Source organism: Notamacropus eugenii, chromosome 6, assembly GCF_028372415.1.
Source record: "Notamacropus eugenii isolate mMacEug1 chromosome 6, mMacEug1.pri_v2, whole genome shotgun sequence".
Classification (NCBI taxonomy): domain Eukaryota; kingdom Metazoa; phylum Chordata; class Mammalia; order Diprotodontia; family Macropodidae; genus Notamacropus; species Notamacropus eugenii.
In genome coordinates, this window is record NC_092877.1 from 120,523,012 (window position 1) to 120,539,864 (window position 16,853).

The 16,853-nt window shown below is 35.9% G+C and overlaps 1 protein-coding gene across 2 annotated transcripts in view; it reads right to left on the reverse strand.

Annotated features, from left to right (window-relative positions):
• UBA6 (ubiquitin like modifier activating enzyme 6) overlaps positions 1–16,853 on the reverse strand; it is a 77,289-nt gene that overhangs the window by 50,595 nt on the left and 9,841 nt on the right. For both annotated transcript variants that reach the window (XM_072620890.1, XM_072620891.1), the window contains exons 6-10: positions 16,602–16,713; positions 15,554–15,634; positions 11,874–11,996; positions 4,076–4,199; positions 1,879–1,982 (exon numbers count right to left, since the gene is read on the reverse strand). In XM_072620890.1, the coding sequence (XP_072476991.1) occupies positions 1,879–1,982; positions 4,076–4,199; positions 11,874–11,996; positions 15,554–15,634; positions 16,602–16,713 (544 nt within the window). The remainder of the gene's footprint in view (positions 1–1,878; positions 1,983–4,075; positions 4,200–11,873; positions 11,997–15,553; positions 15,635–16,601; positions 16,714–16,853) is intronic.

The following is a 16,853-nucleotide window of genomic DNA, read 5'->3' on the forward strand; positions in this document are numbered from 1 at the left end:
TTCAACCATACTTTACTTTCCTCCTTTTTAGAAAATTCCATATTCTGATCAAAACTGAATACTTGCTGTTTTACAAGCTCAATATGACAATGCATTCACATAAATGCTCATAGAAGTCTGAAATGTATTACTCTTCTTAAAACCACCTCTCAGAATTCTTTTGTTCCCCCTTTAAGATGTAGCTCAGGTGCCAATTTGCCAATTCAATATGTAGCTCTTAGGCTGTAATATTTTTCTCATGCTAAACAAACAACACTATTCCAAGTTCCTGACACTGAACAAGTACTCTTCCTGTTCTCAGTGGAGGAATATTAATATACTCTCTTTAGACCCAAGAGATTCATATAAACCCCATCAGAAGACCACTGTCCTATTCCCCAAAACATATATTCCCTGCATTACTCTTTTGTAAGACTTAAGAAAACATCTCAAATATTCCTATTAATAAACTTATGGAAAAATTTAACTGAAATGCATAATATTACTTACTAGTTAACCAAGAAACAATCTTAAGTTATGCTAACTTTCTGAAATAACAGGAAATAAATCTAGCTCTAGAACCTCCCTGCTTCATTATATTTGGTATGTGGGTCTTGTTAAATTTCTTGGAAATGGAGTAAAACCTTCATTTATTAAAAGGCTAATATGATGGAATGTTCTGGTTAACAAATATCTGGTTAATAGTGTTCAAACACAAAATTCTTTTTATTTGCAATGCAGAACTTTAGTATTGAAAGAGACTTTTTGAAACTCCCAAGTTCAAGTCTCTTATATGTAAAGAAACTAATGATTCAGGGAAGGAAAGTACTTTACATTTGTTGAAAATCTTTTTAAAAATAACATTAGCACACACTCCTGAAATAATAAGTAAAGTATAAAGAATATTATTTCACAAGACACAGACCATTCTTGACCTCATTTTTTAGAAAGGAAGTTGAAGCTTAGAGCAAGTTAAGTAAAATTTTCCAAGGTACTGAAGTGATACGCAGCGCAGCCAGGTCCTTGACTCCAAATCTAATTACTGCTCTTTCAACTATACCGTGCTAGCTCTTTCCTTCACAGTTCAGAATGTTTCAGTGACTCATGACCACAATTACTATTGTCCAGTACTAAAAGAATAGAAGGGAGGATGCTGACTTGAATTCAAACTACTTCCAGAAGATCACTAGAAAAGTTAAAAAAACAAAAGTAAATTCTAGAAATGGTTTGTTTTCTTATGATTTCTTTCCTTCTCTTTGATGTGGAATGACTAAAAATAAAAACAAAAAAAACCGAATCCACATGAAGCTACAATTAATCTGCTAATAATATAAGATATACTGCTTTCTACTTTCTAAAAAAATTTTATTATTCTGTTTATTTACAAATTTCCACAATCACCACCACACAACCCAGACTTCCTTTTCCCTCCCTCCCCTCTACTCTCCCCCTCGCTCCCTGACATGGCACATAGCCCCACACAGGCTCTACCCATACATCCCTACCAAACACACCCTCCTCACCACAGTCGTGCTGCATAGAAGAAGCGTAGAAGAACCAAAATGAATGGGAGAAATCACATAACAAACCAAAACACAATACAAAAGAAAATGATCTGCTACGTTCTGCAACTGAATTCCATAGTTTTTTCTCTGGATGTGGAAGGCATTTTGTCTTAAGAGACCACTGGGAATTTTTTTAAGTCCTTGCATTGCGATGAAGTTCCAAATCTACCAGAAAAAACTCTCGCACACTGCGGTCGTTGCTGTGCACAAAGTTCTTCTGGTTCTGCTCCTTTTGCTAAGCACCAGATCATATAAGTTTTTCCAGGACTCTCTGAAGTCTCAGTAGGTATTCTTTTAACCACTAAATATGTACGCAACAAAAGAAAACACTTACAAAATAAAATGTTTGGGATGTCTTAACTTGAACAGCTATACCTCCATGTAAGTATGGCTCCATTTCTGTAGTATCACCAATACTGAAAGAGAATGGTGACACCACTGGAAAAAAAAGAAAATACAGAAACCATTATACCATAAAAAAAATTTATTTAGATTATCATTTCCCCCCTAAACTTTATTCCTCCTTTAAGTCAAGTACCAAACCAGATTTTTAATTTTGAACTATATTCTATTTCAAGCAATTATCTACCAGGTCCTATAATGTTAACTTATCTCAATATCAAATTATTAATTAATTAAATATTAATTAAAATTAATTAATTTATTAATAAATATAATTATTATTAATAAATATAAATATATAAATAAATATAAATTTAATTTAATTAATTAATTAAAAAATTTAAGTTATTTAAAAAATCTAAATATAGGTTATGCTCCTAAAATTACATCTCTTTCAAAGAAAAAAACTAATATATTTGTATAATTAAAAATAAGATGAATGATAGTCCACAAGCATAAGCCAGATTTTGGGGTGAAGGTTTTATATTTGGATCAATATTATAACATACAAAAAGACAGCAGAATTATGTGGAAAACCAAAGGGTAAAACACGTTAGAAATGGCTAAAGTATTTGCATTTTAATTGTTAGGTGCCTAGAGACAAAAAGTTGAAGAGAAGGAAAGTATTTTAGAGGTCATCTAGACCAATTCCCTCATTTTCATAAATGAAGAAACTCAAGTCCAGTGAGATTTGGTGATCTGCTCATAGAAATACTAGGTGACAGAGGCAAGATTTGAAGCTAGATCCTTTGACTCTAGATCCAGGACTATATCCAGAACATGAATAGAAATTTCTAAAGCAGATGAACTGAATAGTTGGTTTACTGGTAGTTAACTATGATCTCCCATTTACGCATGGCTGTAAGGTTTATAAAGGGCCTTTTCTCACAGTTACCTAAGAGTGCAAGTACGATAGGCCTTGATCAGTGACCTCAAGCCGAGAGGCTAAGGTGACTTGCCTACAGTCATAGATACTTTAGAGGAGACACTCAAAACCAGGCATCCTACCTACAAGTTCAGCATTCTTTCTACTATGTTAGGCTGGCCCTCTATTTTATTTGTAATACTTAAATCTGGCTCACCAGGTTTTTTGGTGTGAATCCATTTAACACTAACAATGAACAGCAACATAGAATCGTTAAATAGCACCTTAAGTTTGAAAAGCATTCTACAAGTTATCTCATTTAATGCTCACAACTAATCATTAATACTTCCAACTTACAGATGAGGAAACTGAGGCTCAAAGAGATATACATAACTTACTTGTCCCTGGCCCCAGATTGAGTAACTTCTAGAGATGGGGTTAGAATTAAGGTCACTCTTCTTTCCAAATGCAGAACTTTCCTCCACTACACCATGCTAATTTCTCAAGTGTCTCACCATATAGCATAGTCTGAATGAACATTTTTCCATCCCACTTAATCTTTCCTCTGGGATAATAAGGATAAGCTCTTTTGAGTAATGGCTGATATTTCATAAGAAGGTTTTGCAATATTCTCTACTAGTCAGCATAATGCCACTGCAAACAAGAGCATCTAAAGGATCTCATCATCTATTGGGAGCTCTTTCTTTTAATTTGGATTCTGTTGTAGACATCCTCCATGAAAATGACAAACCCCTTTGATGAGCTTCATATCTTGTTTCATACTGACTACATTTAGTAAACTATGTATTGCTTTTAATGATCCCAAGTATCTCCTTGAAACAAAGATTCATCTTACCACACCGATATTCTCCCAATGATGTTGTAGGGCTGTACCACAATCTTTAAGGAATCAAGTTGTGGTTCATTGCAAGGACAAAGGAGAGGGAAATAGTAAGCAAGACTATGCTTTAGTATTTTAGCAACAAACTGCAGAGAAACTGCGTAAAGGACATCATATGGAAAAGGAAGTAAGTCAGACTTGTGAAAGAAGAAGATAAATGACGGACAACCCATGTTTCACTGGTATCCATGAAACATGAAGAGATTTAGAGTAGGGTTCCTAGCATGCTAGGTAGAACACCTATGGACAAGACTTGCAAAGGATGAGAAGATGAATGAATGAACTGTAATTTCTACCACTGGAGGGCATCAGAACCTATCACAGATCCAATTTAAGTACTTAAAACACATGCCATCAGCTTACCAGTTATTTGTTTTGTGGATCCATTTAACCCTGTCATTCCATTTACTTCTCGAAATGTTACCAAATTTCCTGTCTCAAGTTTGTGTGGATGATTTTCAAGACAAGTTACAATTCCAGGATTTGCCTGAAAGTAAATTAGTCAGAAGGTTAATGAAGAAAATCTTTCAAAGCCCAGCCTCAAGGATCTTTAGTCCAAATTCCTGCCTAGTCACTTAAAATTTCTTCAATAGATAATACAACAGAGCTCAAGTGGGGGAAAATGATCTGGAGAATTTTACCTGTAGTTTAACAAAGTAACAAAGAATAAACAACTGACAGGATGGTGAAAGGTCAACAAGGCAACAGTAAAATAGAAAAAAGAGAAAGATCTGCTATCATAATAAACCACAAATATTTAGTAATATGCTATTTTTAACATTTTTCTCCTTAAAACAGGGTAACAGAAAACATCTATTAAATACATGGATGCATTTACAAGCATATAATTCAAGTGACAGGAAGTTATAATCCTATTATACTTTAATGAGGTTCTAGTTAATACATGCAACTTTGGTGTTCACGCATAAGTCAAAGAAAGTTACTGAATGAAATAAATCACAGTATGAAAGGTTATATGGATGACAATACTGAAAAAAATAGTTACAAAAGGTATGTGTTTACTAGAGTCATTTTAAAAAGTATTGGGGGGGCGGAGCCAAGATGGCGGAGTAGAAAGACACAAACACACATAGCTCCGAACCCACAACCCATAGAACATTTGTATAACATAACTCACAGCGAATTCTGGAGCAGTGAGGCCACAGAATAGTGGAGCGAAGGAGATTTCTGTTCCAGAGGGAACTGCAAACCTCTCACAAAAGGTCTGTCGGGCTGCAGACGCAGAGCCCAGCCCAGACCTGCCGCGGCACCGAGAGGAACAGATCCGAGCAGGCTTCAGGGACGGGATCTCCAACGACTACACAAGTCCCTCCACCCACAGGTGACGGGGGTCCGTGAGAGAGTCTCTTTGGCGGGTTGAGGGGGAAGTGGGGTGCCCCCATGGCTCGGGCCCCCTCGGGAGACAGAAGCTGAGGGGCGGCGGCAGACCGGGGCTCCCCAAGCAGGCAGGAGCCTGGGTCCACTGTTGAAGGTCTGTGCATAAACTCCCTGAGGGAACTGAGCCTGAGACACGGCCCTGCCCCGACCTGAGCATCTGAACTTAATCTCACACTGAATAGCAGCCCTGCCCCCGCCAAAAGCCCTGAGGCTGGAAGCAGCATTTGAATCTCAAACCCCAAACGCTGGCTGGGAGGATCAGGAGGCGAAGTGGGTGTGAGGAAAATATTCAGAGGTCAAGTTACTGGCTGGGAAAATGCCCAGAAAAGGGAAAAGAAATAAGACTATTGAAGGCTACTTTCTTGGAGAACAGACATTTCCTCCCTTCCTTTCTGATGAGGAAGAACAATGCTTACCATCAGGCAAAGACACAGAAATCAAGGCTTCTGTGTCCCAGCCCACCCAATGGGCTCAGGCCATGGAAGAGCTCAAAAAGAATTTTGAAAATCAAGTTAGAGAGGTGGAGGAAAAGCTGGGAAGAGAAATGAGAGACATGAAGTCAAAGCATGAACAGCAGATCAGCTCCCTACTAAAGGAGACCCAAAAAAATGTTGAAGAAAATAACACCTTGAAAACTAGCCTAACTCAACTGGCAAAAGAGGTTCAAAAAGCCAATGAGGAGAAGAATGCTTTCAAAAGCCCAATTAGCCAAATGGAGATTCAAAAGCTCACTGAAGAGAATAGTTCTTTCAAAATTAGAATGGCACAGATGGAGGCTAAGGACTTTATGAGAAAGCAAGAAATCACAGAACAAAGCCAGAAGAATGGAAAAATGGAAGATAATGTGAAATATCTCATTGGAAAAACAACTGACCTGGAAAATAGATCCAGGAGAGACAATTTAAAAATTATGGGACTACCTGAAAGCCATGATCAAAAAAAGAGCCTAGACATCATCTTTCATGAAATTATCAAGGAAAACTGCCCTGAGATTCTAGAACCAGAGGGCAAAATAAATATTCAAGGAATCCACAGAACACCCCCTGAAAGAGATCCAAAAAGAGAAACTCCTAGGAACATTGTGGCCAAATTCCAGAGTTCCCAGGTCAAGGAGAAAATACTGCAAGCAGCTAGAAAGAAGCAATTCAAGTATTGTGGAAATACAATCAGGATAACACAAGATCTAGCAGCCTCTACATTAAGGGATCCAAGGGAATGGAATAGGATATTCCAGAAGTCAAAGGAACTAGGACTAAAACCAAGAATCACCTACCCAGCAAAACTGAGTATAATACTTCAGGGGAAAAATTGGTCTTTCAATGAAATAGAGGATTTTCAAGCATTCTTGATGAAAAGACCAGAGCTGAAAAGAAAATTTGACTTTCAAACACAAGAATGAAGAGAACCATGAAAAGGTGAACAGCAAAGAGAAGTCATAAGGGACTTACTAAAGTTGAACTGTTTACATTCCTACATGGAAAGACAATATTTGGAACTCTTGAAACATTTCAGTATCTGGGTACTGGGTGGGATTACACACACACACATGCACACGCACACGCACACACACATAGAGACAGAATGCACAGAGTGAATTGAAGAGGATGGGATCATATCTTAAAAAAAAGAAATCAAGCAGTGAGAGAGAAATATATTGGGAGGAGAAAGGGAGAAATGGAATGGGGCAAATTATCTCTCATAAAAGAGGCAAGCAAAAGACTCATTAGTGGAGGGATAAAGAGGGGAGGTGAGAGAAAAACATGAAGTCTACTGTCATCACATTCCACTAAAGGAAAGAATAAAATGCACACTCATTTTGGTAGGAAAACCTATCTTACAATACAGGAAAGTGGGGGATAAGGGGATAAGCAGGGTGGGGGGGATGATAGAAGGGAGGGCATGGGGAGGAGGGTGCAATTTGAGGTCGACACTCATGGGGAGGGATAGGATCAAAAGAGAATAGAAGTAATGGGGGGACAGGATAGGATGGAGGGAAATATAGTTAGTCTTATACAACACAACTATTATGGAAGTCATTTGCAAAACTACACAGATTAGGCCTATATTGAATTGCTTGCCTTCCAAAGGGAAGGGGTGGAGAGGGAGGGAGGTAAAGAAGTTGGAACTCAAAGTATTAGGATCAACTGTCGAGTAATGTTCTTGCCAGTAGGAAATAAGAAATACAGGTAAAGGGGTATAGAAAGCTATCTGGCCCTACAGGACAAAAGAGAAGACGGAGACAAGGGTAGAGAGGGATGATAGAAGAGAGAGCAGATTGGTCATAGGGGCAATTAGAATGCTTGGGGTTTGGGGGGGGAGGGGAAAAAAGGGGAGAAAATTTGTAACCCAAAATTTTGTGAAAATGAATGTTAAAAGTTAAATAAATAAATTTAATTAAAAAAAAAAGTATTGTATTTGCCTCTTTTTACCACAGAGATCTACCAAGGACCAAACTAAAGAATGGGAAATTCGTTGTTAGACAATGAAGATGATATTTTTAACTTTGGGGCTAATTAAAATTGAAATAAGCAACCTAGAAAAGTTTGAGAAATTAAAAAAATTTGGAAAATTATTCACATAGATAATTTCATTCTTCAAAAAGTGGAAAAGCCAATGAAAGGAAATTCTATTCTAAATCTAGTTCATATTAATAAGCAGGAACTTGTTGTTGGGATGAAAATGATGGAAACCTTGGGATGAAGTCACCACTTCCTCCTAGAGCTTGTGACTGATAAGAAGAATGCTGGACATAGGTCACAGATTTTAGTAAACCAGATTTCAAAGGCCTGTTGTACACAAAGATAGATAAGAATCATAGGCAGGATCTCGTGGTCTAAAATTCTACTCAAGAAGACAGTCTAGGAAGAATGAGAGACTCTCAAAAATAAAATTATAAACACAGAAAAATTTTAATAATTCTTTCGAGAAAACAAAGGAGTTTTCTCAAGAGATCAATGTATATTCACAGAGAACTTACTAACCAACTTAGATTTTAAAAAGACATACACAGAAGATGGAAACAAGAGCAGGTAACAAACAGAAAATATGAGTGTGGCATAGTCTTGCGAAAATACTCTGCTAAGGAGAATGATGTTTACTCTGGAAATCACAGAACAAAAATGACTACTTAGGAGGTCATACCCACTACAAATAAGGAGATAGTAAGAGAGCAGTTAGTTGCCACCCTTGATGAATTCACATATGCCCAGATGTGAGAAAATTAAAAGACATGACTACTTTGTGTTCCAGGTTGTGCCTGACTCAGATTAGCTGCCTTGTAATTTAGGTTCAAAACTGGAATGAAATGAGACATTTGAAAATCATTTGACAGGTAACAAAAAGATTTATTTAGTTAGCTGGAGAATTTTCAATAAGGACAGAAATCAAAGAAACCTTGAATAGATTTGGTTGAGCTTTTCTGCCTAAGCTGCTCACTGTGGCTCACCAACAAGACAGCAGAGAACTCTTAGAGTTCCTTATGGCTGCTTTATACTCAGGTAACCAGAAAGGGAGGTCAAGAGCCTAAGCTTTAGTCCCCTCAGTCAATCAAAACTCAAGGGCTGTTTCACTACCTTTTAAGGAAAAATCAGCCTGACTTGCATAGTAGAGTGCTTAGGATACTACTTCTGGAAGCATGCTATTTTCAGTAATCTGTGAAAGATCATGTCAAATAAAAGCTTTAAAAGACTGGGGAGGGCAAATTTTCCAATTTTCAAAAAAGGGAGGAGATAAAAATTTTCAAACTATACTGGTTGGTGAGAATGACTTTAGTATCTTGAGAAGTGGTCTTTACAAGGATCCAGCACAACTTCATCAAGTACAGGTTACGCAAAACTAACCTTATTTTCTTTTTTGATGGGGTTACTAAATTGACAGATCAAATTTGACAAAGTATCTCAAGCTATTCTTACGTACAAGCTGAAGAGATGTGTTCTAAATAAGACAACTGGATGAACTTGTAACAGGCCAACTGGACAGGTTCAGAGTAGCTATTAGTTGTTCAAAGTCAATCTAGAAGTTCTCCAGTGCAGTAGCTCAACAATCTGTGTTTTCTAATATAATCATCAATGACTTGGATAATGACACTGAGGGCAGGCTCATCAAATTTCAAGACAACACTGAAACTGTCAGTCGGTCTGGAAATGAATGTTTATTAAGACCCTGATATGTGTTACATACTGTGCTGGAGATATAAAGAAAGGTAAATGATAGTCCCTGACCTCGAGAAACTCACAATCTAATTGGGGAGACAACATGTATAGACAAGTTACATACAGAATAAACTGGAAATAATCAACATGGGCAAGGCACTAGAATTAAGGCAGATCAGGAAAGGCTTCCTATAGAAGGGATTGTAGGCCAGGAGGAAGAGATGAGAAGGAAAAGAAATCCAGACATGGAGGACAATGAGTAAAAATGCATGTAGCTGGGAGTGTCTTGTGTGAGGAATAGTAAGATGGCCAGTGTCACTAGGTTCAAGAGTTATGTGGAGGAAGGATGGGGTATATGTTTAAGGTATAAGCAGATCGGAAAGGTTTGCTAGGAGGGGCTCTGAATAACAAACAGACAATTATATATTTGATCTTGGAGGTGACAGAGAGCCACTGTTGACTGTGTAGCAGAGGGGTAAGTGAAAGTAATATGGTCATGTAGAACAGAGAATGGACTCAAATGGGGATAGTCTTGTGGCATGGAGGCCAACAAGCAGGCTTCTGCAATAGTTTAGGGGTGAGGACATGAGGGCCTGCATCAGGCTGGTGACAGTGTCACAGAAGTGAACAGAGTATAAGAAGATAAAAATGGTAAGGGATAGCTAATACATCAGATGTGAATTAGGAGTCAAAAAAGACCCTGACATGTTAGAGCACTGGGCTGATATTTAAATAAGATTATATTCAAGAGGGATAGCTATAAAGTCTTTAGGTTGAAAAAAATCACCTTCTTAAATACAGAATGGAAGAAGCAGATTGGACACAAGCTTGTCTCAAAGAGATCTGGGGGCAGCACTACAAAGTAGCATATAAAAAGCTAATGTTCCCTTGGGCTGCATGAAGAAAGACATAGGTTTCAGGAATAAGGATGTGATGCTCCCTTTTGTATTCTGCCTGAGTCACACCACATCTGGAGTATGACAACCAATTCTGGGTACGTCAGTTTAGAGATACTGATAAGACAGAGACCATGGAGAAAAGGGTAAACAGGATGGTGTGGGGTTATAACTCCATGTCACATGAGGATTAACTGAAGGAACTGGGGATGGTTATGCTGGAGAAGAGAAGTCTCAGGTCTTGAAACAGTCTTCAAGCATCTAAAAGGCTATCACATGGAAGAATAATTAGATTTGCTCTGTTAGATTTCACAGGGCACGTTCAGGAATAATGGGTGGAAGTTGCAAAGAAGAAAATTTAAGTATAATGTGAAGAAAAAAGCGCTTTGACAATTATAGATGTTCAAAAGTGGAACTCACTGCCTCAAGAAGTAGGTTTCCTCTCTTTAGAGATCTTCAAGCAGAGACAGAATGAGCACACTTCAAGTATGTTATAACAGAAATACCTTTTGGATATGTTTGGACTAGATGGCTACTGAGGTCACTTCCAACTTTAGGATTCTATTTTACTGCGCTTTATTCTGCTTTAATTTCTCCCTTCCCAGACGTGCTAGTCCAGGTCATTTCTGAAATCCTCTTTTTTGATTTAACATAGCAAATTTAGAATCACAATTAAATGTCATATATAAGTACATAATTTAGTGTCCTATGTAATGGCTAAATACCACGTTAAAAAAACCCCCACCAAAGAGCACAGATACTGAGCACAAAATGATACTGCAGGAAAATTTAGACCATCATTTTTGATTCAACAAAATAGCCTCCTATTGAAAAAGAAGTAAAACTTAGACAAGACAGTCTGTACTCTCAAGGAATCTATAGTCTAGATACCTATTAATAACACAGTAACACCTATATGCATCAGAAAAGCACAAAACAAAGGTTATGTGGAGCTAAAAGGGGAAAGTTTCATGAAGGAGGTAATATTTCAAATGGAACTTTTAAGGATGAGTAGAAATTCAACCGGCACAGAGTAAAGGAAGGAAATCAAATGCATGTAAGTCCTACAGAATTGGTGTGAATAATGGCACGGAAGCAGCAAAGAACAAAGCTTATTCAAGGGATAGAAAGTATTGCAGATTGGCAAAAGGAAGGTGGTGTCAGATTACAGAGTGCCAAAAAGTGACAGGCAAAAGGGTTTAAACTTTATTAGACAGGCTAACTTATGATGGATCTCTTTTATAAATAGATATGATGAGTCCTCCAAGAGTCTGTGGTTTCAGGACAACCTCCACTATTTCTGACTGCAACCCCTCTACACAGAACACATTATACTTATGAATGGCTATGGATGATAAAAACATCACTTGATGTTCAAACTTCTAGCAAAGAACCTCTCAGAAAAACTTAAGACTAGGTTCATCCTGTGAGGACAGACACACAACATCAGTAGCCATGTCCATACTCAGAGACTTTCCAGGTTTGTAGTACCTGTCAGAGCTTGTGTTTCACTGCAAGTCTTCAAGTGTCTAGAAAAACTAATCTCTGTGTTACCAAGTTTCAAAGTAAGACTTTGGCAGAAGAATGAATGCAATATTACAGTAAAATAATTCTAATATCCTTCATCTCTATCACATTAAAGGTATCTTATTATAACAAATTGACAAGTATTCAAAAATTAACACATAAATGTTAAGTTTGAAGTTCAATCCTTACTTGTGTTATGTTTGAAATGAAGATTTCTTTCGGTTCTTCTCCTGATGTATCTAGCACTTCAAATTCTTCACCAAAATCACAAAACAAACGTGACCAAATTCCAAATACATCTGCACTGATGAACTGCAAAATAAGACATTAATATAAGCTCATTCTCAAACTGCATTACCTCATACTAACATCATGTTTTGGAGATTGCAAAGTGTTTTTTTCATGACAACCCCAGGAGAAGAGAGTGCAAAACACTATTAACTCTATTTTAAAGGTGTCTACATATGGGTTTTGTTACTGAATAATCACAGGCATTGTCTCAAGACAATTTCAGAATTATGAGTTAAGGGTTCCTTTTGGAGCAAGTAAACCATAAAGAAAAAACTACTTGCAAATCCAGTAGTTTAGATGTCAAAACTCTTGGTATATCACTGGTTGTATGCAAAAAAATTTATAACAAACGACATCTTCTATATTCTATAACATAAATCTACCTCAACTTTGCAAGGCAAAGTTAATAAATATTTCTTGATTGTCTAATTCTTGACTTCATGGCTACCACATCAGTTTCCCAACAAAGTCAGATTTTGGCCCGTTTGCAAAACTTTTATTATTAAAGGTTGCAGAATATTATCAGATCAAAAATCACATAACAAACAATTATCAAAACTATTTGGTACTGATTAAAAACATGAAGAGTAGAGTTGACAGAACCAAGAATATATACTACTCAGAGTAAGACTACCATTTAGATTTAAAAAAAAACTTTTGGGAAAACTGGAAAGTAATTTGGCTGAAATTAGTTTTAGTTCAGAATTTTCTATCATATATCACAATAAGCTCCAAGTGGATATATGACTTAATATTAAGGGTCACATAATTAAAAAACAAAACAAAACATGAGAGTAGGAAGAATTTTATGTAATTATGGCTAGTTGAGAACTTTAACGAGAAAAAACAGACAACTTTAAATACATATAATTAAAAAAGCTCTTGCATAAACAAAAGCAACTCAGCTAAAATAAAAAAAAAAACTAAATGGGAAGAAAATTCCATCAAATCAAATGGGAAGACATTAGAAAATGGTACAAACATACAAGGCTAAATATTGTTCCCTAGAAGATAAGCAGTCAAAGGGTATCAAGTTTCAAGAGAAGGAAGAAGTACCAATGATAATATGAAAATGCTCTAAGACACTAATAAGAGGACAAGTTAAATTAATTCTGAGATTTCATGCAAACATGTACCATGAAGATAAAAGTAGGAAAGTCAATACTCAAAGGGTTGCGATGAGACAGGCACACTACTATACTATTGGTGAACTGGTTCAATTACGTTGGAAAACAATTTGGAACTATGTGAAAGATACATATATATATATATATAAATATATACGTAAACATATATACTCTTTTGACCAATGATAACCACATCTGATATAAAGATCCCATATATAAAAAAAATTTATAACAACATTTCTTGTGATGTCAAAGAAGTAGAAATAAAATGAAAATCCATAAACTAGGGGAATAGCTGAATGAACTATGGTATATGAATGTACTGTAATATCACTACATAGTAAGAAACGTTAGGTACAAGGAATTTAGACAAAAACAGGAAGAAATAAATGAACTGAAACAGAGTGAGGACAGCAGCACCAGGAGAATACATACAACGATTACTACTATGATAATGTACAATTAAGCCTCAACATTCATACATTTATCTTTTAAAACTTCAAGCATGAGTGTGATTTTATAGTAACTTCATTTTCACTTTCACATTAGGCAACCATATGCATTTGTGGCTAGGTGAAGCGGAGAAAAACATGAAAGGACTGACAAGCACAGGTTTGTGAAGCATGAATTTAAATTTGCTTCGCCAGTCGTGTTCATCCTACCCTTATAGAGCAAAGAGCTTCCTGTGCATACATCACATATTTTCATCGTGTGCCTTTAAAACTCAAGTTTTATGTTGCAATTAGTCTCCCAAAGCAAAGTCCAAGTCCTTTGGTCTCTAAGTCCAAGATGCAAACTCAGTGATAGAGCTTAGTGAGAAAATAAAGATGTCATGCAGGAATGCCTATAGTCACCGTTAGCTTTGAGTTTGGTGTGAACAAATCAATGAGTTATACAATGTCAGAAAAGTGACCTCACACCACCATCTGACACAATGGAAAGTAAGATTTGAGTTAAAAATGTTTTACTTTTAAGAATTTTTTTTTGCTACAAGTACTTATGGTACGATAGGTTTCATGTGTTATGAAAAGTATATACTATCTGAAATAACAATTATTTTCATTGCTGAGATGTTAGCACAAAAGGTCACAGAATTATAGTCAATTATTGGTGAGAAAAAATGTTCAGTATGTTGCCAGTTTTCTTTTGTGTACTGCATTTTATGGATTATTTCATAGTTGCTGTGTTGGGAAAAGTGTGTATTATCAGAATCAATATTTGTTTTAAAGAATTAAACATGTAGGAACATGTATTTTCAACAATTTCTAGTGAAAGATTAGTTTTTGGTGGTCACAGGAACCTAAGCCCCTATTTCTCATAGGTTCAACATGTCAACTTTTACTTTTGAACCGTTTTCAAGAAACTTTACTCCTATGAAAGCTGAGGATTGACTATAAATGAAAACAGCACTAAAACCCCCAACTTTCTAAGTAATTTACAACTTCTCTTGTATATTTAATGAAAGAACGTTTAATGAAACATGCCACCCTCCACTAGAGAAGTAGGGGACTAAAGGAGCAGAGTATTATGCACACAATTAGATCCAATTGTTGTATCAGTTTCTGCTTAACTGTTTTTCACTGTTATAGAAATGAGTTCAATGATAGGGTGAGACTGGTAAATGACTAATGTAAAAATGAAAGGCTACAATTAAAATGAGTTTTTTTTAAAAACAACAAAGTAAAACAGACCTCCATTATATAATATTTTTTTGTTGTTCTTAAACTTTTCTGGATAAATTCAAAAACAAAATTCATGTGGTATAGTCTCTGATACCAAAATATTCTTATCCCTTACAGTGTACACACACACACACACACACAAAAGGTAAGGGGAGAAAACAAGACTCTGAAGAACTCTTTTACAAGATGGAATATAACCAAACAAAAAAGTAAATTACAGGACTGTTATATTGGGACAAAAAAAATGTACAGATTACAGGAAATAAAGTTTTATACTCATGTTCAACGCACAGCCAATCCTCACTGTTCAAAAACAGTTTGTTAAAAAGACTGCTATACATAGTTTAAACACACACTCCTATTGAGTCAACTTACAATCTGGTAAACAATTTCTTAGTTAGCCTCAACAATGAAAGCTCTATTTTTTATTTTATTTGTTTCTTATTTTGCAGCAACAAATGGCAGGGAGATCATACATCATATGTTTATTCTAGGAAAAACATTCCCAAGAGACATTCTATGTTTGGGGCCAGAAAATCACTCTCCACATCTCCAAAATTAATAATTTATGAGTTTTGGCAATCTATAATTCAAAGTCCTTTGGTTTTAATGACTATGAACATGACACAGAAACACTCCCCCCCAATTTTATATTTGCTTCATAATGTCAGTAACCTCTTGTACAACTAGATGAATAACCACAGATTTCAGTAGAAAGGTCTTTTTGTGCCTTTGTCTGACTATACACATTTAAATTGGTTAGTATTACCTTAATAGGTGGGTGCTGTGCATGGCAAAAATCATTGATCTTCTTCTGCAAAGGAAGCCTGATTTCAGTCAATACCACACACTGTTGAGGAAGAAACACAAAATTAAATGCTAAAAAGCTTATCATAATTCCTTAAGCAATATTTCTGTATAAGCATACAATTTTTTACTTTAATTTCTCCCCTACACTTTATAAACTGAAAATGTATCTTGGAAAAATTGTTTCATTCCTCCCTTTCAAAAGTCACCATGTTCAGAAGGGGGGAACACCAAACAGAGATACAGACCTGGTATTATACTGGTTTTATAGATTAAAAAAAAGAAGTCTCAAAGAGGTGAACTTTCTCAAGTTCACATACTCATGGTTAGAACTTGGGTTTTCCTAGTTTAGTACTCTTTTTTCTAAAACAAACTACTTATATTTAAGTTCTCTCTCTGGGAAGAATTTTATTGTCTAACCTGCACTTTCAGAACATCAATCTACTATTAATGATTCCAACACATCATTTCTACTTTTATACATATATTTTACTTTACACTACCTGTTAAGGACTACTTAAGGGGTCCCCTGACATGTATGTTCATTTCCCTTGTAATTAACTTAGCTTTCATGTAAGCTTCATGAAGTTATTATTGCCTGTTGACATACCCTACACTTGGTTTGATAAGCAATAACATGTAAATACCAGTACTAACACTGCATATAAAATTTATTACAAGTGATTTCTACTTCACCTCAAGGTCATTTGCTCATCTAAGAACCAGATCCTTAAGTAAGGATGAATTATTAAATTTCACTGAACATATGTTTATTAAGTATCTATTATGGGAAAGGTACTAGGAAAATATTGCTGCACGAGTGAAAAGATTTAGAAAAGTCCTTGCTATTCAATAAAAATCATTACTGGCTTAACTGAAATAATGTGATTCCAAGTCATTTTTTTGGGACCATTCTATTTCAATTAAATGGATTTTATTATATGACCATTTAGATACAACTTTGAATTATACCAACATCAACTATAATTGACTACCTGATAACCACCTACCTGATACTGTTTTAGGAAGGAGAGATCTGTTGATTCATCTAAAGGGACAGAAGATGATGTGACATGGACATATGGATTGAGCTCTGCAACGTGATGAATTATGGCTTCAGCTCTGAAAAAAAAAAATGAAAATTTATTTACTCGATGTTAGCTACACACACACTGCTAGAAAATCTAACCAAATACTTTAATAATATCAATAAAATATGAAACCTCATGGGAACTTTGAATAAAAAAGTTCAAAAGCATCAG